General features: G+C 42.3%; 3 protein-coding genes across 3 annotated transcripts in view; 1 reads left to right on the forward strand and 2 right to left on the reverse strand.

Moving 5' to 3' along the window:
* The window catches only part of LOC124638139 (probable beta-hexosaminidase fdl), a 73,201-nt gene extending 69,825 nt beyond the window's left edge, over nt 1-3,376 (reverse strand). The window contains exon 1 of the mRNA XM_047175017.1: nt 2,646-3,376. The gene's annotated coding sequence lies outside the window, so the exon portion shown is untranslated. The remainder of the gene's footprint in view (nt 1-2,645) is intronic.
* Nucleotides 3,377-4,935: 1,559 nt separating this feature from the next.
* LOC124638504 lies at nt 4,936-24,508 on the reverse strand. The gene is made up of 17 exons (XM_047175477.1): nt 24,355-24,508; nt 14,137-14,292; nt 13,123-13,311; nt 12,319-12,434; nt 12,003-12,101; nt 11,588-11,674; nt 11,333-11,441; nt 10,975-11,135; nt 10,378-10,533; nt 9,290-9,620; nt 8,853-9,041; nt 8,643-8,758; nt 8,309-8,407; nt 6,372-6,458; nt 6,176-6,284; nt 5,832-5,992; nt 4,936-5,337 (listed from the first exon to the last, which is right to left on the reverse strand). The coding sequence occupies exons 2-17, from the start codon at nt 14,285-14,287 to the stop codon at nt 5,170-5,172; spliced, it is 2,328 nt and encodes a 775-aa protein (XP_047031433.1). The 5' UTR covers nt 14,288-14,292; nt 24,355-24,508; the 3' UTR covers nt 4,936-5,169.
* Nucleotides 16,034-21,682, forward strand: LOC124638505. Its single transcript, XM_047175478.1, has one exon. It carries the CDS (start codon nt 16,034-16,036, stop codon nt 21,680-21,682), a length of 5,649 nt encoding a protein of 1,882 aa, XP_047031434.1.
* Nucleotides 24,509-24,747: the final 239 nt, after the last annotated feature.

A 24,747-nucleotide genomic window follows, 5' to 3' on the forward strand; every position in this document is an offset into this window, starting at 1 on the left:
ATACAAACGGGAGATATCAGATGCATCCTGCGAGGATCGCGGAAACAATGCTAAACAACTGAGCCTGAACGATACTTTAAGTTATTGTGACAGCTTTTTTACGACTTTTCTATTGCTGTCGTTCGCTATTCTCTCATATTTCCAACTCCGTTTGGTCCGCTTAACGTCTCTTGTAAACGAAATATTAAATCCGCCCCAAACAATCAAAATCGCTTTAGCAGTCTCATCAGAAAATCGTTACAGAGAGCAAACCGCCCTTTAAATATTATATTGGACTCCTTTCAAATGGGAATTAAGCAACTGCTTTATAGGATATCTAATCATAATAACGTATTTAAATAGGGTATAAAATAGGGTATACAAAAAATATATATATTGCGGCACTATTCCATTAGTAAATATGTACATAGTATTTTAATATTGGCGTAACGCGCCGCCGAAGCGCGGCAGTCACCGGTTACCAAGGTCGCTATCAAAGTATTTTATCGTTTTTGTTCAACAATTTATAAGTTACTACCTACTAGGTTAACGACTAACGACGTTCCTAAGTTTTGCATAATTGCAGTACATAAATAATAAAAACACATTTCAGGAGTGAGTAATGAGTTTCAGTTGATGAGCAATAGTTGAATTTGTAAACAGACTCATTTTGAAAGCCCCTACTAACCCAAATTAAACGAATGACTAAAAGCTAATCAAATTAACCGTAAGTAATTAGATACATAGCTTTTATGCCTTGAGTACTATAATGTATACTCATGGGGTTATTTAGTCAACAAACAGAATGCAAAAACATGTGTGAAAGTATGTTTTTGCAGCAGGCAGTATTGAACCTAGTTGGGGATCTCCTGTAGGAAGTTGCTGATTTGTTTATGATCCCATGTGGTTTAATATTAAGAAGAGAGCCAGGGGAGAAGAAAAGTCCCCCCAAAATACTGAAGACTTTTTGTACCACAACTTAATACCGTTTCCACAATAATAAAAAAAATATTTAGTATAAAAGCAATAAGTAAAAGTATGACCATACAAACAGGTTCTTATCTGCTTAACTTTTAAACAAATAACATACTATAATAACACAAACAAACATATATAAACAAATAAATAACATACTATCAGTCATAACTCAGATGATTCAATAGATATGCTTGAATAAGTTAACTGATTCCATTAGGTTTATTCATCCAAAATGGTTTAATAATAATTGTGTCATGTAGAAGCTATCAAGAACTGGCTTCTGTGGCCTTGCTATATAACATTACTATAGATAACAACGCAATATTGCTGCATTGATTGAATCAGTACAACACTCATTTGAATAGTCATTAATTAGGAACACACATCTAATATTAGCAGCAGCAGCAGGCAAGTATCAGGTCTATTGGGATAATAACCAATGTTATCATTAAGGAATACATAAATACCATTATGTGAATGTCCCATTTGTTGCTAGAATATTATTACTTAGTTGCAAGTTTGTTTCAAATATTATGTGTAATTATGGCTCCGTTAAACTTGTACAAAACTCAATTTCTAAAGATATCAAACCAACATTTTTTACAGTATTGGTCCAACGTGTTTCAATTTCTGTGTTTTTCACAGTAAGATAAAGAAATATGAAGTTTTGAGTTTCAATGTGAGGTTTGGTTAGTTTTTCCTCATTTACTTATCAATATGTCAGTCTAGATATGACTCATATTTTTTTAGTGCCTGGCATAGTTATACTTCCTAGAATTGCCATAAATATGTTTGTTAGTTTTTTCTTTGACCAGCAAAAGCTGAATGTAGTCCAAATATTGCATCAAATATATTTTTATTTTTGATTCTATTTACAACATGATTTTCAATAGTTTCATTTATCATGACAAATTGATGGGGTATATATAACCCACTCATTTTACATTGTTCTTGTTACCTGAACAGTGTTTATTTGTTGTTGAACCAAATAAATAAATAATATCTTTATGCGTAACAGAGTTCTTCAATCATTCATAAACAATCAATTTAAGAAGCAATCAACGAAAGCTATGTAAAAATTTCACCAACGTTAATAAAAATTAGATAGAATTGTTATTTCACAGACATAGTAATTAATAGATGCACTTCTTACCTTTTCACTGGTAATTTTAATTTAAACAGAGACTGAGATTATTTTTATTGGTAGTGAAGGTTATTTAGCACTTGTATGTATGCTGTGATACAAAATTTAATAACAATTAAATACCATTCAAAGTTCTCTTCAAATCATATCTTCTTCCTGCCCTGTTCAAAATTTTTTTGGGGTTGGCTTCAAAACATGTCTAACCTATAATACTTTCACATTTAATAGATCATTAACACCCATTCTGACAAAGTTAATATTAATTCAGTACCAACTGACATTGTTATGGTGTAAAAGCTATATTATTCATTTCTGTTCAATGCTGGGATAAAGACTCAAGAAATTCCTTGTAATCTTGCTTGGTATTAAGACTTAAATGTTGATAATTACGCCTTCATTTAACATAATATGAATTAATCCCTGAAAGATCAAGGATTTTAACTACTTCAAGTTAGAATTTAAAGTTTAATAAGCTTGTCTAAACTGATAAGACTCTTTTAATGTAGTTATAAAATAATTGTAAAAATATATTTTCCAAACTTACCGGTGGTTATAATCAAATCCACGAACTTGTTTCCTGGTAATTAGAATAAACGTACACAGACACTTAAATCTCCACACCTACACGAGTAGATTGTAAAATAGAAAGAAACCGAAGACGGACTAAACACCCCGATTTAGAAATTGCGAATTATTCAGGAACTCTCGAGCGTACACAATTCATTTTGTATTGCACCAATTAACACTTGTTTTTGTTTAGTAGTAAGATCGTTATTCACTTATTTAACTTTCAAAAATGTCCATTTTACAAATAAAAATAAAAATCACGTCAGTACATTGAAAACAACAAAAATAGGTTTTGACATTTGACACAGAGATCCTACCGCAGAAATAGAGAACGAAATCTTTGGTAAAGTGAAAGTTTTTTTTTATTTATGTTTTACCAAATATCAAACACGACTCTTTCTTAATAAGAATACTGCCGCCACTATTTACAAAAATATAAACAAAATCTATTTAGAAAATAACCAAGCGCCCACTACGAGCACGCGAGTGCAATCGTTTATTTATTGCGTAGAGAAGAGTGTGCGACCGGCGAACGAACGATAGATAAAGCCGCGCGAAGCTGCCAGATGACCTGCTGCTACTGTCTGAGAGCATAATATTATGAAAAACAATACGGATTGTTAATTAGCTATTACATCAATCTTTCAACAAAATAACACGACGAATCATTTCAATTATTTGTTGTTATTATGAGATAAGTAAGTACGATAAGGATATGGTAAATGTACTTAAAGGAGAATGTTTTTAAGCCAAAATTAATTTAACGGTGTCAATTTTAAAACTTGGATTATGTTTAGTAGTTATATTTTCAAATCGGTGGCTGCTTAATTAAACCTATTAATCTACAAAAATATATTCTAGCAGATCTTGGAAATTCTAGGTGTAAATATTCAAATACAATATTTCTATCTCCTAATCTTCAGAATTTGTGAAGTGATTGTTGGTCTGAATGTTTAAAAACAAATTGTGTCAATATTTTTAGATAAAACGCCTCTACGCTTGCCTCCATTCATAGCCATGACCTTCTTGGCTTATTTGAAGTGATGTGGCTCTTTGGTGAACTAACGCAATCCGCCATCTTGAAATGTCATGTTTGGGGAGGCCAGGCCAAAAAATATTATCTACCACATAAAATATAAAATGTTTTGTATATGTAAACGACTTGAGAGCAGTCAAAAATTAAATTATTAGCTTATAATACACAGCTGTATGTAATGTTTTTCTCAATTAACTGATGCATCGAGATGTGGCTTGTGAATTTGCTCATGTGTCAGCCACACTCTTTGTAGCGATTGTAAAAAAATGACAAGACGATGTGATTTTTTCCACGATTTTTTCGCAAAACCTACTTACCTCCATTGACATATATTCTAGCGATAGACAAGAACATCCATACAAATAATTTACCCGCTATGTCGTCTGTTGACATTTCGTTGACGTATTGTGACATGTAGTCATCCTCATTGATGTTAATTGCAGAAGTGTCGCTCGTATTTTGCCTACATTTTTCATTACTCAAAAAGTTTATATCTAAGTGAATTCAAAATCATGTAATATATCAAAAAGTTTATTTATATCTAATTGAATGCAAAATCATGTAATATATTAAAACCAGGAACTTATTTTTAGGGTTTTTAATATTAATTACGATGTTTTTTTTCTTAAGAGGGCTATCACAAATTTTCGCGAATTTAATTATTTTTTCTTGAAAGTAAGAACATACCATGACAAAGTGAAGTCTGTTTTCATTGATATTTTACCTACTGCTAGTTTTATGGCACATCTGTTTCTGCACGATTTTCTTAATCCATAATTCAAGATGGCGGGCGGGAACAAATTAATGCATATTTGTAAAATTGAATTGTAAATGAAAAGTATGATATACAAGCGTTGTAATAGCATGAACAGCGTGTAATTTTACTAACTTGACTCTCGAATAGTTTATATGTGTAAGTTTATACCTTGATATGTATTTTCTATTTTATAATTGTAGTTTCATAGACATCCATCTGACGCAGGTGTCAAAATCGCTCTGATTTGCCATTTTGGGCACTGCATAGTCTGCAGTGCAGTTCAGTGTGGTAAGCTTTTTGTTCGGAACGTTCTATCTAGTACGTAGTACATATAGGTATATCGATGCTTACCTCACATTATTGTTTGTAACCTTGCGAGGAGGCCGAAACTGGTTGTGTTGTTAGTTATTTGCTTATTACTTGAACTAATGGGCCAATGATATGATGGGTTGGAAAAGATAATGACAAAAGCTATTGTAAATATATTGATTTTAATATTCTGTAATAAACAATATAAACTCAATACAAAATAACAGTCAATATAAATTCATAATAATCAAAAAATAAAGGCACCTTCATAATAAAATAATTAACATTTGGTTCCAAACACGGGAAGGCAAGGATGTAATCACACTTTCAACTATACATCATTAGACAGAACCCGAACACTTATATAAGCCTTTAGAAAAACAAAATGAGTTAAAGTTTTCACACAAACGAGCAAAGTTCCATTGGCTTTACGTTGAGTTTCTTTGCCAGCTCGGCGCTGGTCTCTATCTGCTGTTTGAGGTAGGAGACCGAACCTGTAGAATCTGCTAAAGCCGCTGCTTGCTTTTCCTTATCTCCTGGAGCCAGCACTGGCAGGTTGGGATCCGTCTGAAAAGAAAAAAAGGAGTAATCAGCAAAAGAAAAAGGAACAATCACAAAGGAGATCGAAGATTATGAAACCTTTTTGGAAGGTAACTGTTGGTCCCTAGTACCTAAAATAAACAAAACTCCGCCTAGCTTTGCTTGTTTTCACCTCTCAGCAGTGATGAGGTTAAGGAGCTCGGGGAGACAGAAAAAGTCTAAAGGTTCAAATGTTTTACAGCATAGGTAGACATTCTTGAGCGTATCAGACATGCGCTACTGACATGGAATTTACTTGTTAATAAGTTAGTTTCAGTAGTACCGTACGAGAGGAAGAAGAATGAGATTTCATAGGTTTGTGGAAGACTTTTTCAGTAGGATGCAAGCCTTCTCTAATATAATCAGACGCGCGTTACTCCGGTGCGAGAGATCTTCTTCGATAAAAAATACGTCTAAACCTAAACAGGCGCGAGCCGACCCGACGAGAGAAAACAGGACAAACACGACAGAAATAAGCTCACAGGTTCTAACTGCCGCCAATGTTGTATGCAGTCAGCGAGACGGTCTCCGAAGCCAGGGGCAAAGCACTCTGGGTTGACAGCCACGAAGCAGTGGCCCAGGTTGGCCGGTTCACCGCCGGCACCGTGGGACCACGACCGCACATGGTGGCCGTAATTAGCACCTGTCAATTTGAAGAGAATAGAGGTTTTCTTTATGTTTGCAAGTAGTTAAGCTGTTTCTTATTTTTGTTCCACAAGGTGGTAAGGAGCATTTTCCAGATCTGGATACTTCATTAAATTTAATCTTTCTTTGTAGTTACGTATAAAAAATCTAAGTAGTATTTGTTATCATAGTTAGTTCTAACCTGCCAATACTCCACAGAATAGCTCAACCATAGCAGCTAGTCCAAATCCTTTGTAACCTGATGTCAGTTCACCACCACCAAGAGGCATAAGACATGCTGTTTTGAAGCCCTGAAAAAAAAAACGAATAACTAGGTGTCTAATATAATTTTTATTGGATCAAAATTATCTATTAGTATCAGGCCATCAATAACTCACTAGTTCAGGGTCTGTAGTTTCTTTGCCATCAGGTCCCTGCGCCCAACCACTGGGTAACGGCTCGCCTTTTCGACGCTGCATCTCAATCTAGAAGTTATTATTTTTACAGGCTTTTTATTAGCTTCACCTGTATGTTTGTATGTTTGTAGGTTTGTTTGTAACCGACTTCTTTGGGCGCGATTTTGACCCACTTTAAACGGCCAGATTTCGTTCAAACTTTGTAGATTTATTGAGGACCGATGACAATACACTAATTTGATAAAATTATTCCATTTTTAACCGACTTCCCAAAAAGGAGGAGGTTCTCAATTCGGCCGGTATGTTTTTTTCTATGTATGTACATCGATTACTCCGAGGTTTATAGACCGATTTACGTGATTCTTTTTTTGTTCGACTCGGAATAGCTGCCAGTTGGTCCCATAGTCATCAGATCAGAATCTGATGATGGAAACCCTGAGAAATCGAGGGCACCTTCGAAAGTTGTAGGCATACATAGGATAAAAACTTGAAACTCAGGTGTACGCCTAAAAGCACTATTCAACTGTGAAGATTTGGAGCTGACCTGATGATGGAGACCAGAGAGGGTCGAGGGAACTCGACAACTGAATATGTAAACTACCTCGTGTTTGGGCTTAAATTATTTGTATTGACAAGACCTTTGCAACAGTGAAGGTTTGGAGCTGACCTGATGATGGAGACCAGAGAAAGTCGAGGGAACTCGACAACTGAATATGTAAACTACCTCGTGTTTGGGCTTAAATTATTTGTATTGACAAGACCTTTGCAACAGTGAAGGTTGGGAGCTGACCTGATGATGGAGACCAGAGAAAGTCGAGGGAACTCGACAACTGAATATGGAAACTACCTCGTGTTTGGGCTTAAATTATTTGTATTGACAAGACCTATGCAACAGTGAAGGTTGGGAGCTGACCTGATGATGGAGACCAGAGAAAGTCGAGGGAACTCGACAACTGAATATGTAAAATACCTCGTTTGGACTTATATTCTTTGTATTGATGAGAACTTCCCACTTGTATGGATAGTGACAACTATTCGTATCACTGAAAAGCTTTAAATAAAAATAGTGTGTATACAAAAAAAAATATTTTAAATCAAATCAAATCAAATCAAATCAAAACGTTTATTCGCGTTCGTGACGCACACACAAAAACGAATACATATAAAAGCTCACAAAAATAAAACAAAACAGGAATGAAAACGAAAAAAAAAAGAGAATGGGAAAAGGAAAATATGCGTCACGATCACGCGAAATGGCCCTCGCTCAGCATATGCAGCGACCCTATGCGAGACAGAGTTGCGGCGCTGGTTTTCAGCGATGGCCAACACTAACATGTGACGTCAATCGGTGTGTAACCTTAACTAAGTATATACATACTAAGTGTGTAATATATATTTATAAAATATAATATACTGCTATAAAAACATACTAAATATAAATAGAAAAAACTAACTAACATAACAACATTCTGAACGAATGTGAATGGAAGTGACACTTGACGTGCTTCACAAAATTCTATAATTAGCTATGGTCAAAGCCGTTCACCAATGACCATACACAAAAAAAGCGTGGGGTGCTTTTTAAGGTATTATCGAAATGAAAATCACTCTACTCATATCTGTCAATAAAATATTTATAACTATTGACACCATGCACCCCACGCTTTTTTTTTAATATATTTTTTTGTATTCACACTATTATTAATTTATATTCATAGAAATTTTTAACACTATTTTCTTAATTTAAATTCATTAAAATTTATTTTCTATTTTTTAGTTCGGTTTTCTATAAAAAGCGTGTTTTTTAGTTTTTTTTAACTATTATTTTCTAGTAGAATATCCAATAAGAAGTAAACCTAGAACGGGATTAAAATTCTCCCAAAATACTCGCGTATCGTTAAAATGTTTTCTCCGTTTACCTTCCCAACAGCAACTGCTGTGGTAGCCATGTCGAGGTAGAAGGTTTCGCCTTCTGACGCATGCGCCACTACCGACAGGGGATTTGTGCCCAACGCCGACTGGAAACGGAGAAAATAAGGCTTGATCGAATATAAATGATGATAGGTTATTTAAAAGTACTCAATGGCCCAATTGGTTGGAAGGAGGGTAATGAATGACTAGAAAATTTCGCATTGTTTCATCACTTAGCAAGCATCTCGGTTTGACTAGAGATGTTGCAAGTTACATCACTTCTTGAGGACATAGAGGATTGACTTTACTTATTTACCTACAGCATTTTTGCTAGAAACTGACCTGTTTACTCCTTGTAAGTGCTAACAGAGGCGATGTGTTTGTAAAAGCCATGCCTATCATTCCTCTATCTGCCGCCTTTTGAGACCAAAAGCCGGCCATACCGTTGTGATTAGAACCTAAAACGAGTAAGATGAAGAGATGGTTAAGATACTGGTAGGTGAAACAAAGGTTGAACATTTAGGAAATTAGTTTTTCTGTCTGTTTGGTCACCTTTAACAGAGACCCACCCTACTCCGGTTTCTTCGGCCTTCTCTATCGCTATGTCCATAGCGAAGTGGCTGGCAGTCGCTCCAAGTACGTTTTTGGCGTCCACCCAGGCTGTCGACTGGGATTCTTGAAGCACCGTTGGCTCGTTGTTAGGCTCACACGCACCAGACATGATGTCGTTGACGTATTTTTCTGGAAATTATTTTAAAAAAATGTAGACAGTTTGTATGGAGCGCATTAAACATTTTGGGGGATACTCGCTCCGAGACCAACATGAACAAAAGTTGGCTCGTTGGAAGAGCTCGTGCATGTATACCCTACAAACGTGTATAATTTTAGGGCCCTGTTTGGCACGAGAGCTATTTAGATAAAATTTTGAATATTACCAAGTTATAAATTATAGTAATATTACCGCGAAAATAAGGCTATAATGTACTCACCTAACCTATTAAGTCCGTGACTAGGATGACCAAACTTGTCAGCCTGGATGAGTAGTTCGGCTTGCTGTTCAGCGGCCCTCGCGGCTGCTCCAGCCGCCTTCAGACAGTCTGTCATGAACCTGAGGGCTTCTGATGTTGCCACCCTAACCATGATTCTAGAAATTACTAGTATTAACGCATTTTTTATACAACAAGCCTTTTGCAGTTGGTCCTGAATTGAAGTTTTCTTATGATCTGAAGTATGGGAGATCCTTTCCGAGGTGATATTGGTTATTGGTATTGAACGCTGGACATTTAGGTATATTTTTGAGGATAACCACCAGTTTATACACTATATAGTTAGTAAGAATTTCGGTAATTCAGAGATAGAGCTACAATATTTCTTGGCTGTCTATTATGATAGAATTATAATAAAAAAATGATTTTCAGCAGTCATTAAATGGTATTGACAATTGACAAATAGTTGTCAAAATCTTTATTCAAAACCAACAAAGTGCTATGTAACGGAGTGTTGCCTTTTTGATGAAACTATTTGAAGTGGAGTATCCATAGTTTGCTACTTTAGTACTCACTTTGCGCATTTTGTGAAACATCGAAATTGTCGAAACATCTTACATCCCCGTAGTCTTCTACCTAGAAGAGCTACTGCTGGTTCAACTAATAGGAATATATTCAATGCTGTTTCATATTCTTCTTTCTCTAATAGTGATTTTATAGGCACTGTCTTTTTATAACGCTCTGCATTCTCTGCAGCCCCGTTGCTAGATGGATGGTAAAAGTTTATTTAAAATGGTGGTTGATTATTTGCTTACTATTCATCAATGATAGGTCGGAATAGAAAACTGCAAAACACAACCTTCTGTAAATACTTATTTAATATTCTGTATATAAAAAAATAATATGGCATTTTTCACAATTTTTCACTTATGTTTAACTTAGAAGGCACCTTGATATAATTAACATCTTTAACAGTTGGTTCCAAACACGCGATGGCAACCGTACGTCAGCAGGGTGATACCGAACATGGTTACCGCTATGGCGCTATCTACTCCTAAAACTATAGAAAAATGTCCCTTAAATTAATCGAGTGACACTTCCATTGGCTTAACGTTGAGTTTTTTTGCCAGTGCAGCACTGGACTCTATTTGCTGCTTGACATAAGACACCGAGCCTGTTGTATCTGCTACAGCCGCTGCTTTCTTTTCCTTGTCTCCTGGAGCCAGCACTGGCAGGTTGGGATCCGTCTGAAAAGAAAAAAGGAAAAAATAAATAACTACTAAGCGTATACTAAGGGGATCGAAGACGATGCAAATCTTTTTGGGAGGTACATAACTGTATCTTAACGGTTGGTAATAAACAAAACTCTGGCTAGTTGTGAAAATGTTTTATACATTGTCTAGCAAAGCTAGCAGTGAGGTCAACGAACAAATCGTCTACAGTCGTTGAAAGGTTTTAAAAGGATAGCTACATGGGCATACTTTAGCGTATCTGATTTGCTACTAAGTTCTTTTTAGTAGTAGCTACTGCCCGGAGTAAGGAGAATAGAGATTGTAAGCGTTCTCGAATACGTTACTTCGGTTGAGAGGTGACCCGTACAAATTGTCGAGAAGGTAGGACAAACTCGTAGTTTCTTAGTAGATCCATACAGGACTGCACCAGACTAAAAAACATAAAAATATGCTCACAGGTTCTAACTGCCGCCAATGTTGTATGCAGTCAGCGAGACGGTCTCCGAAGCCTGGGGCGAAGCACTCTGGGTTGACAGCCACGAAGCAATGACCCAGGTTGGCCGGCCCACCGTCTCCACCGTGGGACCACGACCGCACATGGTGGCCGTATTTAGCTCCTGTCAATTTGAAGAGAATGGAGGTTTACTTTATGTTTGCAAGTACATAGTTTAGCTGTTCCTTATTTTTGTTCGATCAAGCAGTTGTCAGACCTGGACGCTCCATCATAGCACCTTAGTTTGTTCGTATTTGCTATCATAATCCGGAGACGACTAGATATCAATGTCATTGGTACAATGTTGATGTTGGTACTGACCTGCCAATACTCCACAGAACAGCTCAACCATAGCGGCTAGTCCAAATCCTTTGTAACCTGATGTCAGTTCACCACCGCCAAGAGGCATAAGACATGCTGTTTTGAAGCCCTGAAAATCAAAACCGGATATCGGAATCGAATAGTATCAAGCACAATTTTTATTGTATCAAAAACTGATGACGCACTTTGCACCTAACTTCAGAAGAGATTTTATTTATCTGTATATATCTTAGTATCAGTACATTAACTACTCACCAGTTCAGCGTCTTTGGTTTCTTTGCCATCAGGTCCCTGCGCCCAACCGCTCGGTAACGGCTCGCCTTTTCGACGCTGCATCTCAATCTACAAGTTTTTATTTGATTACAAAGATCAGATTTTCTTTCAGAGCATCCATGACAAAGACAAATCCAAGAGCATTAAAAACCTATGTTTTTAAGAAGAGTTTCACATTTAACTGAGACAACCAGTCTTACCAAGGACATCGGGTTGCCCGGAACTGGGTTCAGGAGGTAAATTGGCAGTCGCTCCACCGCAAATCACTAGTACCCACTCAGTTGCATCCGGTCAGACTGGAAGTGGATCAGATCGTCGGGAAAAGGCTCGGCAGACGATGACATTGTTTAAAAACAATAAACGTTTCGTACATCGTAGCAATGTTTTCTCCGCTTACCTTTCCAACAGCAACTGCTGTGGTAGCCATGTCGAGATAGAAGGATTCTCCCTGTGATGCTTGCGCCACTACCGACAGAGGATTTGTGCCCAACGCCGACTGAAAATGGAGACAAACATGCTTGATAAATTAAAGGGGGAAATATTTTTAATAGGTTTCCTAAAGGCACTCAAAGTCACAGTTGGTTGGAAGGAAGTTAAAAATTACTAGCACATTCCGCAATTTCTTTATTAGCAAGCGAGACGGTTCCAGTCACATTATTTATTGAGGATATAGAGTATTGCCCATACATAACATTTTTTCACAAGTAATCAACCTGTTTACTCCTCGTAGGTGCTAGCAAAGGTGATGTGTTTGTAAACGCCATGCCTATCATCCCTTTATCGGCTGCCTTTTGAGACCAGAAGCCTGCCATACCGTTGTGATTAGAACCTGAAACGAATAGAGAAGAAGAATTGTTAAGATACTGGAAGGTTAAACAAAGGTTGAACATTTAAGGTAGAATTCCGTGGATCGCGGCTGCGACAGCCGCGCGCGGCCTACGACAGTCGTCGGCCGCGCGCGGCAATAGTCAACATATGAAAATGTATGGCACCGCTGCCGAGGTCCGCGACAGTCGCGCGCGGCCGACGAATTTCGTGAGCCGCTCGCGGCCGTTCGCATCTCAACATGGTCTTGTGCTTAATAACATCTATAGAATCTTAGTAAAACCAGAATGTCGGCAAAACTTCCTTTTGTTTTCATTACAATACAAATGCTTTTGAATCAGTATTTGGTAGTATCCTTCTTCATTTCTACTTTTTAAAGATAGTGTCGATTGGTAATCTATTTACATTATACAGCCACAGCAGCACGTCATCCTCCTCTTCTTCAAGGATATCAATTAGCACTTCGACTAGAGGGAACGGACGAACAAAATCGACTAACTCAAGACAATGCCGCGCGCGGCTTACGAAATTCGTCGGCCGCGCGCGACTGTCGCGGACCTCGGCAGCGGTGCCATACATTTTCATATGTTGACTATTGTCGCGCGCGGCCGACGACTGTCGTAGGCCGCGCGCGGCTGTCGCAGCCGTGATCCACGGAATTCTACCTTTACGATTTTTTTCTGTTTTGTTACCTTTAACAGAGACCCACCCTACTCCGGTTTCTTGGGCCTTCTTGATAGCTATGTCCATTGCGAAGTGGCTGGCAGTCGCTCCCAGTACGTTGTTGGCGTCTACCCATGCTGTCGACTGGGTCTCCTTCAGTACTGTCGGCTCGTTGTTAGGCTGGCACGCACCGCTTATGATGTCGTTTACATACATCTCTGGAAATTATTGAACAATGTTGTAGACCATTCATTCGTATAGCGCGGGTCAAGAATTTGGATGGATAGTCGCTAAGACAGGTGACATGAACGAAAGATGGCAAAAAGCGAAAAAAATCACGAATCACGTTCACCACTAAGTGAGGACACTTATTGTGATGGACGAGAAACGGTACATCATCAGCCTATCGCAGTCCACTGCTGGACATAGGCCTCTCCAAGTGCACGCCACTGAGATCTATTTTCGGCTTCTCGCATCCAGCTCCTGCCAGCCGTCTTGCGCAAGTCATCACTCCACCGTGCCTGAGGACGTCCTACACTACGTTTGCCGAGGCGTGGTCTCCACTCTAGAACTCGTTTACCCCAACGGTTATCGGTTCTTCGGCTAATATGGCCAGCCCACTGCCACTTCAGCTTGCTGATTCGGTAGGCTATGTCGATGACCTTGGTTCTCTGACGGATTACCTCATTTCTGATGCGATCCCTCAGAGAAACGCCGAGCATAGCTCTTTCCATAGCCCGCTGAGTGACTTTAAACTTGTGGACCAGCCGTACCGTCAGTGTCCACGTTTCGGCTCCGTAAGTCATGACAGGTAGGACGCACTGATTGAAGACTTTTGTCTTTAGGCACTGTGGAAGAAACGGTACACGGACACATTATAGGCCGGTTTTTTTTGGTAGGTATCAGTTAAGCCTGAACTGTATGGGGCCCAAAAATCTTTCTGGTTATGGACCTATTTACACTCTTGCCACTGGGTACAGGTCTGATCACACAGGTAAGGATTGAGCTTCTTCTCAAGTTTATTAAGACTGCATTGTACTCACCTAGCCTATTAAGGCCATGACTGGGATGACCGAACCTGTCAGCCTGGATGAGTAGCTCGGCTTGCTGTTCAGCTGCCCTGGCCGCTGCCCCAACTGCTTTCAGACAGTCCGTCATGAACCTCAGGGCTTCTGATGTGGCCACCTTTCCCATGATTGCTGGAATTACAAGTATTGACGCATTTTCAGTAAGTATATATACCTAATGATCATGTTCCAGTAGGTCATGAATCAAAGTTTTTTTGCCATCTTAATAAGAATCCCGGAGATTGTTATCTTTACTAGCGAGAGACTTTTAAGTACACTTTTCAGGATTCACCATTGCAATCACTAGTTGGTAACAACTTTGGTAATTTGCAGATATCTTTTTTTAGCTTTATCAGTCATCATTAAGCCAAGCAATATTGACAAAATCATTTCTTTTATCGGTTTGTTTGTATTAACAGATAAGTCGCGAACACAACAATCCATTCCATTACGTCACATCATTAAATAATATTATTATAATCTGTTACAAGGATGTAAGAGTACCTACATCAGTAAATATAGGTATGTGAGGGGATCGCTATTAAGTACTTAATCTTCTCAATTATTTTCTCTTCAGGTAAATCAAGCTAGAACCAGCTCGTGCTTTAGAAGACAAAGAAAAGGAATGCTACAAGATTGATGCCGAATGCTGATTTACGTTCATCAAACATACTGTCGGCGACGGACTACGCGCGGCGAGCGAAACATAGACCCTCGGACACGGGGGTCTCAAGTAGTGGCAGGCAGAGCCGTCCACAGTTAGGCGCGCACCGGTCTCCTTCCTTGAATTGTAAATATTTCGTAACTTTAAGTGTCTTGTTTATTTGTTTTATGTAGTAATATTATGTTTAGATTAAGATAAGATGTTATTTTTTAATTATTATGTACGTATAAGTGTTATGTTGTTTAAGTTTAAATGTGTACCTTAACAGTAAGTTAAGATGTCTTATATTTATAAGTAATGTTGGAAAATAAACACATTATATTGGGGTGGTTTTATTTAGTCAATGTTTAGGATACCTAGAACTAAGTCGCCTGCAGCATGCTTTGAAGGGCCTCGCCCCGCTGCTGCTAGTGGTGAAAAGGCGGCTTAGTTACAGGAATAGGCGACCTGCTCTTCACCATGGGACGTGATGAGCAGGGTTAGGGAATCCAGTGAGTGCCACCACCCTAGGGTAAAACGCCGAGGGGTGTCAGCGCCAGAGAGCCCGGACACAACCTCGTGACCATGAATGGGTCAAAGGGTGGTTGGTACATACGGATCACAGCCATGTGCTAAGTCTCCAAGGCCAAAGGTTAGGATCACCACTTAGGCTTCCTAGATTAGGTCTAGCCTAGAAAATGGTGATCCGACTGAGAGACTTAGCATAGAAAACTAGGTAGATTCTTATGGGAATAATATATAACGTAATATATCGTATTAGAAACTAATTATAATTGGAATTGTAACTAAAATAATAAATACATTGTAATATAAGAATTTACCTATGACAAATAAAACCGCCCACAACCGAACGCTAGTGTTGTTTCAACGCGGGCCCGCGACCCGCTCAATAAAAGGCGGGCCGCGGCGCCCACACGGTCAGTCATCATCGAGCCTCCGTTGAAGCAACACGACGCGTCCGGACTGCTGGAACCAAGAAATGCTCGTGTTTCATTCCTGAAATCCTGATCCCGAGAAAGCGTATCTGTGTGACTTCGTGCTAAGTTCTTCAGCGCACAGGCAGGGTGCGCGGGGTGCGGCGTAACCGGCGCTTTATCATCTTCTTCGCGTCGCATCAACTGGGGAGACTGTCCCCGCCGCCGACTACTATCTTCGGGTGGCGATAACAGCTGGTCCTTCGAGCCGGATCCTGCAATAGAAGAACTTAACATGCCAGTTACCAGGTCGCAAAAGAGTGTGCCGGTGCGGCCGCCGGCACGTCAGGACGAAGAGGCACCCTCATCCGCTACGGAGGGAGCGACGTCAGAAGAGGCGTCGTCCGCGACGGCGTCCACCGGTACAACGGGAACGGAAGAAACATCAGCGACAACGTTGACGGAGACTACGGCCGCCACGGATACGACCGTGACAACAGCAGCGTCGCGTCAGAAAAAAGCGACTGCCAAGAAGGCGCCACACCAAACGCCGGAAGTCGGGGAGGAGGAAGCCACCTCGAAGAAGCCGGCGGGCGCAGGTCGTCGGCCGAGAAGTGTCAAGACAACGAGTTCATCAGCAAGGCGCCGCGAACTAGAAGCGAAGGAAGAACTCGCGCGTCTGGAGCTGGAAGCTGCCCAGGCGGCGACGAAACTAGCCCGCGTGCGCCTAGAACTCGCTCAGTGTGAAGATGACGACTCAGACCTGGAAGTAGACGACGAAGAGAAGACCGCCCAGGTCCAGGATTGGATCCAGACCTCAGTCCTTAAGGACGGCGCCAGAGAAGAGGCGCGGCGGAAAAGCCCGGAACGACCGGCCAAGAAGCTGCCGCAAGTCACGGCCAAGGAAGAGGCCGCATCGGGGAGCGCGTCGATGGAGGTGCAGACGCTCGCCGCCGCCCTAAGGGACGCCTTCGGGAGGAGCGGCGCAGCAACAGCACCGCCGAAGTATCTTCACGAACTACCGATGTTCGACGGCAGCAGCAGCGAGTGGACGGCCTTCCGGGTTGTCTACGAAGATACAGCACCCCTATTCAACGAGGCGCAGAATATGGCGCGCCTACGACGCGCTATACGGGGGGCAGCCCGGGACTCCATCAAGAGTCTACTGTACTCCGAGGCGGCACCAGGTGACGTCATCCTCGCGCTCAAGAGGAGATTCGGCCGCCCAGAGGCGCTGGTGCTCGCGGAGTTAGAAAAAGTGCGTGCGTTACAACGAATTAGTGATAACCCGCGGGACATATGTGTGTTTGCGAGCCAAGTAAACAATAGTGTTGCGGCAATAAAAGGTCTGAAAAGGCCACAGTATTTGTGCTCGCCCGAAATGGTAAAACAGATTGTTGACAAGTTGCCCACAGTGTTAAAGTTTCGATGGTACGATTACCATGAAGGTGCGGACTGCAGTGAACTTTCCGATTTGACAATGATCAGTGAGTTCTTGAACAAAGAAGCGGACAAGTGCGGTGCATTCGCCAATAGTGAAAGTGTCAGTGTTCGCCGAGTGCAACGACAGTGCACAAACCACATGGATTGCAGTGATAACAGGAACACGAAAAGGAACCAGGTATGTCCACTTTGCAATAACACTGATAATGATCACGCGCTGCACGAGTGTCGCAACTTTCTAAAGATGTCAGTCGATGACCGCTGGGAAGCTGTCAAAAAGTCGAACATATGTTTCAAGTGTCTGAAAGACAGACATAGAAAAAGCTCATGCAGGAAGCCGCCGTGTCGAATATGTAAACGTTGGCATCACCAGTTACTTCACAGTGATAATAAAGGTGCGCACGACGAGAAAGTCAAGGAAATTTCAACTAACGTGGTCGCACCTGTGCACACTATGTGCACTACACGCGCATATTTAAAGATGATTCCGGTTGAAATCTATGGGCGCACGGGTTCTAAAAAGATAATGGCTTTATTAGATGAAGGCTCTACCGTCTCACTGTTAGACGCCGAGGTGGCGACAGAGATAGGCGCCAACGGCGAAAAGGAGGAATTATTAATAGAAACAGTAGGCGGTCGATTAATAAGGCATTTAGAATCTGAAAAATTAAATGTTAAAATTCGAGGCGTTCACCAAAATACGAAACGACTTCTAGAGCGCGTTAGAACCATGGATAATTTGAAGCTGGCACCGCAGTATATTGATCAAAATAGAATTAGTGCATGTAAACATTTGAGCAAACTTGTACATGAATTATGTTATACACCCGAGTCACCACGACTCCTAATTGGCCAAGACAATTGGCACCTCATAGTAACTCGAGAGATCAGGCGAGGTCAGCCGGGTGAACCAGTAGCGTCGCGTACTAACCTAGGCTGGGTGCTGCACGGAACCGACGCGGGCGCAGCACGCCCAGTAAACTTCATCAACACGATATCACATTTAGTTAATAAAGATGAAGAAATGCACGAGACAATTAAACGTCACTTCGATATAGAATCATTAGGCGTGACACCTAGGCGGCCGTCCACAGATATAGAGGCACAGGCCACTGACATATTGGAAAATACGTGCACAAGACTAGAAGACGGGCGGTTTGAGGCCGGCCTATTATGGAAACGCGACGTCAAGTGTATGCCGGAGAGTTACGCATCTGCTTTTAATAGATTGAAAAATGTAGAGCGCAAATTAGATAAGGATAGTCATTTAAAGAAAGAATACTCTGCGCAAATCGACCACCTCATAACGAACGGTTACGCAGAAAAGGCACCGACATGCGCTGATAAGATAAAAAATGATAAGCAGTGGTACTTACCTCATTTCGCGGTGACGCACCCGGTAAAAAAGAAAATAAGAATAGTTTTCGACGCAGCCGCCAGGTCGCGTGGCGTTAGCCTAAATGATGCATTGTTGCCGGGCCCGGACTTATTAAAATCGCTATTTGGTGTTTTATTGAAATTCAGACGCGGACCATACGCTGTCGCGGCCGATATTAAGGAAATGTTCTTACAAATAAAAATAAGGGAAAAAGATCGCGACAGTTTACGCTTCTTATGGCGAGGCGACGATAGAGAGGTAACGCCCACTCAATATAGAATGACTTCGGTTATATTCGGGGCGACGTCGTCGCCAAGCACAGCGATATATGTGAAAAACAAAAACGCATTAGAACACGCTACCGAATACCCCGCCGCGGCTAAAGCTATCGTTAATAATCATTACATGGACGACTACCTACACAGCTTCCATACTAAAGAAGACTTGATAACGATAACAAAGCAGGTAGACACTATACATAAACGAGCACATTTCGAGCTGCGCGGCTGGGCTTCTAATAAACCGGGGCTCCTGCATGAGCTGATTGACACGAACAGCGCTGTAAAAACGGAAGTGGACCTGGGTGAGAAAGAAGAGAAGACGCTGGGTCTGCGCTGGTTAACAACTTCAGACAAATTAGGTTTCAGGGCTAACCTGCGCAACACACCGCAGGACATAGCGTCGGGCATACGCACGCCCACTAAGAGAGAGGTAACTAGCGCAGTAATGTCGACCTTCGACCCACTAGGATTAGCGTCTCCTGTTTTAATACAAGGAAAAAAACTATTACAAGACATATGGCGCAGCGGAGTGTCATGGGACCAGCAGATCGAGAATCGAGAGGACGTTGCCTGGAGAAAGTACCTGCAAGACGTGAAGGTTCTACAGGACTTACAGATTCCCAGGTGCCTGGCGCCACACTGCACAGAGGGGGAGCTGCATACGTTCACAGATGCAAGTGAGCAGGCGTATGCAGCTGCAGTGTACTGGCGGACCAGTACTGCAGACGGCAGAAACCACACGCGGCTGGTGGCAGCTAAAGTCAGAGTCACACCGTTGAAACCCGTGTCGGTACCGAGACTAGAACTGCAGGCGGCACTACTTGGGAGCAGGTTGGCGCGCTCGGTAGAAGAGGAACTAGATTTGCAAGTCGAGCGAAAGGTCTACTGGACAGACTCCAGCGTTGTATTGTCGTGGATAAAGACGGACCCGCGGACGTTTAAGACGTTCGTTGCTCATCGGCTGGCCGAAATTGAAGAATCAACGCGCCCACAAGAGTGGCGCTGGGTGCCGACCGCACTTAACCCCGCCGACGACGCGACGCGCGACGTCCCCGAACACTTCGATGCTAATCACCGTTGGTTCACAGGTCCCGACTTCCTTGCCTATAGCGAGGACAAATGGCCGGCCAGGCGGTCGTTTAAGACCGAGCCGACCGGCGAAGAGAGAGCAGTCGACGCGGTAGCAACGGTGCAGAGCGTCGTGCACACAACACCCGACCCGGCGCGCTTCAGCGCCTGGACGCGCCTGCTGCGCGCGACAGCGCGCGTGCTGCAATTCACGCAACTGTGCCGACGACGCGTGCATGTGCACACCTGCCACGACCCCGCCTGGCGCAAGGCGGGCCCGAAGCGGGCGCCTACCCGGGCGCCACCCACCGCACAGGCACCTAGCATGCGCTTTGTGCCACTCGACGCAGAGCTGCTGCGACGGGCGGAGCTGCTACTGCTGGCGCGCAGCCAGCACGACAGCTTCGCAGACGACCTGCGCAACCTCCGGCTGCAGCATCAGCTGGAGCGAGGCAGCCAGCTGCGTCGCCTTGACGTGGTGCTCGAGGACGGCGTCATCAAGCTGCGCGGCCGCATCGACGCTGTGCAAGGCGTCAGCCTTGCATACAGGCGTCCACTGGTGCTCGACGGGCGCCACCAGGTGGCGCGCCTCATCGTGGCGCATTACCATCACCGGTTCAATCACGCGAATCACGCCACGGTGATGAACGAGCTAAGGCAACACTACTGGATCCTCGGGCTACGGGCAGCGCTGCGTGCTGTGCAGCACCACTGCCAGTGGTGCAAGCTGCGGAGAGCGCAGCCACACGCGCTACCAACGGGCAACCTACCTGCAGAGAGGCTGGCGCATGGGTGCCATCCTTTCACATGCACCGGCGTCGATTACTTCGGCCCCATGGTGATCACCGTGGGCCGACGCACCGAAAAACGATGGGGCGCACTCTTCACGTGCCTCACCACGAGGGCCGTGCACATGGAGCTGGTGCCATCGCTGTCAACAGACAGCATGATCCTGGCGTTGCGACGCTTCGCGGCGCGACGCGGCATGCCCCGCGTTATCTATAGTGATAACGGCACCAACTTCGTGGGGGCCAACAAGGAGCTGCAAGACACGATGGCCGCGCTGCAGCCTGACATCACCGACGAGGCCGCCAAGCTAGGTCTACAATGGAAATTCATCCCACCTGGCGCTCCTCACATGGGGGGAGCATGGGAGCGTTTAGTGCGCTCGATCAAGGCAGCGCTAGACGCCACGCTGAAGGAACGACATCCCAAAGAGGAGGTCCTACTTACCCTCCTCTTGGAAGCAGAGCACGTCGTCAATTCGCGGCCACTCACTCACTTGGCCGCGGATTGGCAAGAAGAGGCGCTGACGCCAAACCATTTCCTCATCGGGCGCTCTTGTGGTGGAGCACGCATCGGGAGCTTCACAGACAGCGAGCTAGTGGGACGCCACACCTGGCGTACTACGCAACGCCTTGCCGACCACTTTTGGCAAAGGTGGTTGCGGGAGTACCTACCCACGCTGCTACCGAGGAAGATCAGCGGGAGAGCCTGCGCTACAGATCTGCGCGTGGGCGACGTGGTGCTCATTGTCGACGGCACTCTTCCACGGTGTACTTGGCCGCGCGGCAAGGTCGCGGCCGTGTATCCTGGTCCAGACGGCAGAACGCGCATCGTGGACGTGACGACCAAGGGCGGCGTGCTACGACGGCCTGCTACGCGTCTGGTGGTGCTGGTGGAGGCGCCGGGAGAGTCGCCGAGCCAGGAGGACGGTGCTACGCACGAGGGGGAGACTGTCGGCGACGGACTACGCGCGGCGAGCGAAACATAGACCCTCGGACACGGGGGTCTCAAGTAGTGGCAGGCAGAGCCGTCCACAGTTAGGCGCGCACCGGTCTCCTTCCTTGAATTGTAAATATTTCGTAACTTTAAGTGTCTTGTTTATTTGTTTTATGTAGTAATATTATGTTTAGATTAAGATAAGATGTTATTTTTTAATTATTATGTACGTATAAGTGTTATGTTGTTTAAGTTTAAATGTGTACCTTAACAGTAAGTTAAGATGTCTTATATTTATAAGTAATGTTGGAAAATAAACACATTATATTGGGGTGGTTTTATTTAGTCAATGTTTAGGATACCTAGAACTAAGTCGCCTGCAGCATGCTTTGAAGGGCCTCGCCCCGCTGCTGCTAGTGGTGAAAAGGCGGCTTAGTTACAGGAATAGGCGACCTGCTCTTCACCATGGGACGTGATGAGCAGGGTTAGGGAATCCAGTGAGTGCCACCACCCTAGGGTAAAACGCCGAGGGGTGTCAGCGCCAGAGAGCCCGGACACAACCTCGTGACCATGAATGGGTCAAAGGGTGGTTGGTACATACGGATCACAGCCATGTGCTAAGTCTCCAAGGCCAAAGGTTAGGATCACCACTTAGGCTTCCTAGATTAGGTCTAGCCTAGAAAATGGTGATCCGACTGAGAGACTTAGCATAGAAAACTAGGTAGATTCTTATGGGAATAATATATAACGTAATATATCGTATTAGAAACTAATTATAATTGGAATTGTAACTAAAATAATAAATACATTGTAATATAAGAATTTACCTATGACAAATAAAACCGCCCACAACCGAACGCTAGTGTTGTTTCAACGCGGGCCCGCGACCCGCTCAATAAAAGGCGGGCCGCGGCGCCCACACGGTCAGTCATCATCGAGCCTCCGTTGAAGCAACACGACGCGTCCGGACTGCTGGAACCAAGAAATGCTCGTGTTTCATTCCTGAAATCCTGATCCCGAGAAAGCGTATCTGTGTGACTTCGTGCTAAGTTCTTCAGCGCACAGGCAGGGTGCGCGGGGTGCGGCGTAACCGGCGCTTTATCATCTTCTTCGCGTCGCATCAACTGGGGAGACTGTCCCCGCCGCCGACTACTATCTTCGGGTGGCGATAACACATACATATGTTTGACTCTGGTAAAAAGTTAATTTACTTATCTAGCGACTGTGTGACTGCGACTTTAGAGAAAAGTTAACTTACTATTTGTATCTCCTCATTTACAGGGACGCTCCTGTTACATACATTACATAGTATGTTTAAAATGTGACGAAAAATATTATTTTACTGACAATATTCAAACGAATGAACGAATGTTTTGTTAAAAACATAAAAATAATTTTGTAGGTGACTAAAAAGAGGAAAAATAAATAGTTGGCAAATCATACTTCGGTGAAGTGGCCTGACTTAAATAAATAAATAAAATAAATTAACATACATAATAACTATGAGTATTTGTATGAAGTTTTTATTCATTTATGCTTCGTAAGCATAGAAGGAGATGCCTAATGACAGAGAAGATGTTTGTAAGTTAAGTTTCACAGGAAAACTTAATGAGGAAAATTGTATCTGACTTCAAAAGCGCTGTTTTATTTTTGTGGATGTACATACTTTGTGTATCGCAGAACTACTCAATCTAAATTGCATATAATGATTTTGCGCGCCGTATGACCGCTGCAAAATACGGTCATTGGTCCTCTATGACGCAATTTTTTAAATTCATTGGAATTCCGAAGTTCAATTCAATTGTTTTTGTCACAATGTGAATGCTGACATCGTCAATTTTGTACGGCAAGTACATAATATACATGTTTGCCTATATTTTTGGTACCAGATTTTTACAGGTTTTCCTTCCTTTATAAATAAGGCTAATTTATTTATAACTATTGTATTATTTTGATTTTAGGTCAAGGTTTTAATATGTCATCTTGTGTGCATACAATTTAGTTTTAAATTCGTATTTTTTTATTGTGATCGCTTGAATATTTCTTATTAAAGATGGCGTTTAGCCATAATAAAACACTAAGTGCATTTTATTAGCGTAACTGCAGCAAGTAAGTATCATTATTGCGTTATGGTTGACGTCAACCAAATTCAAGGTTCAAAGCATTACTGGTACAGGCTGGAAAATCAATATGAAAGCCATTACATCCCACTAAATCACGCTATGCATAATGCATAGGTTTTTATAGAGTGCACAAAAATGACAGAATGTTTTCATAGGCAAGCTATTTATTGCTAAAGCAAGCAGAATTTTATTCCGCAGACTGAGCCATTGTATGAAATACTTTACTTTTCACGCAAGACAGACATGTCGTTGACACCAGAAACAAACGCAAAAAAAGATTCTGTCAATATGAAACTTATGCACTTTGAAATAAAGACTGTGACGCATAACTGAGCTGTTTACTTAAATAATCGTCTGCTAATTGACTCCGAGTAACTCAATGTTTGTAGTTAACTGTTTTAATTCTTTAACAGCAACAAGAATTGGGTCCCTTGTTATGAAACGGGGCCGGTGTCCAATCACAAAATATTATTATGACAACACTGATAATATACCTCCATAGGGATATGTGTATGTAAGTAGCTGTATATCTAATATTTACAAACAAAACACGCCCTTATAACCTATTTGTCAATCGACAGAGTAAAATTATCATACTTACATAACTAAAGAGGCGCCGGTCTTCAAAATAAACCTGTTTTATGTATTGTTTTTGGTTGAATCACGTTTTAAATCAAGTGTTACCGTCGCAGATTATATATACGTGCGCTCGCGACGACACGGGCCGGTAAACTGATTTAAGAAGCCGGTTGTTAAGGTTAGATAATGTTTGCAAAGAGAATTTATACTATTAATAAAATTGGCGTACGTTTATAAGTTCATGTATGGGGTATGATGTTCCAGGAAACCTTGGCTATATTTTTATAAATATTATTGCTCATAGACTCTTAGTTAGTCTACCGTGGCCCGACCAAAGAGTTAATTGATGATTATAACGCAACTTTTTCGATTGACGATGATTCGGAATCGGAACTTAAAAAATCATTTAATTTTG

Source organism: Helicoverpa zea, chromosome 17 (genome assembly GCF_022581195.2).
Source record: "Helicoverpa zea isolate HzStark_Cry1AcR chromosome 17, ilHelZeax1.1, whole genome shotgun sequence".
Classification (NCBI taxonomy): domain Eukaryota; kingdom Metazoa; phylum Arthropoda; class Insecta; order Lepidoptera; family Noctuidae; genus Helicoverpa; species Helicoverpa zea.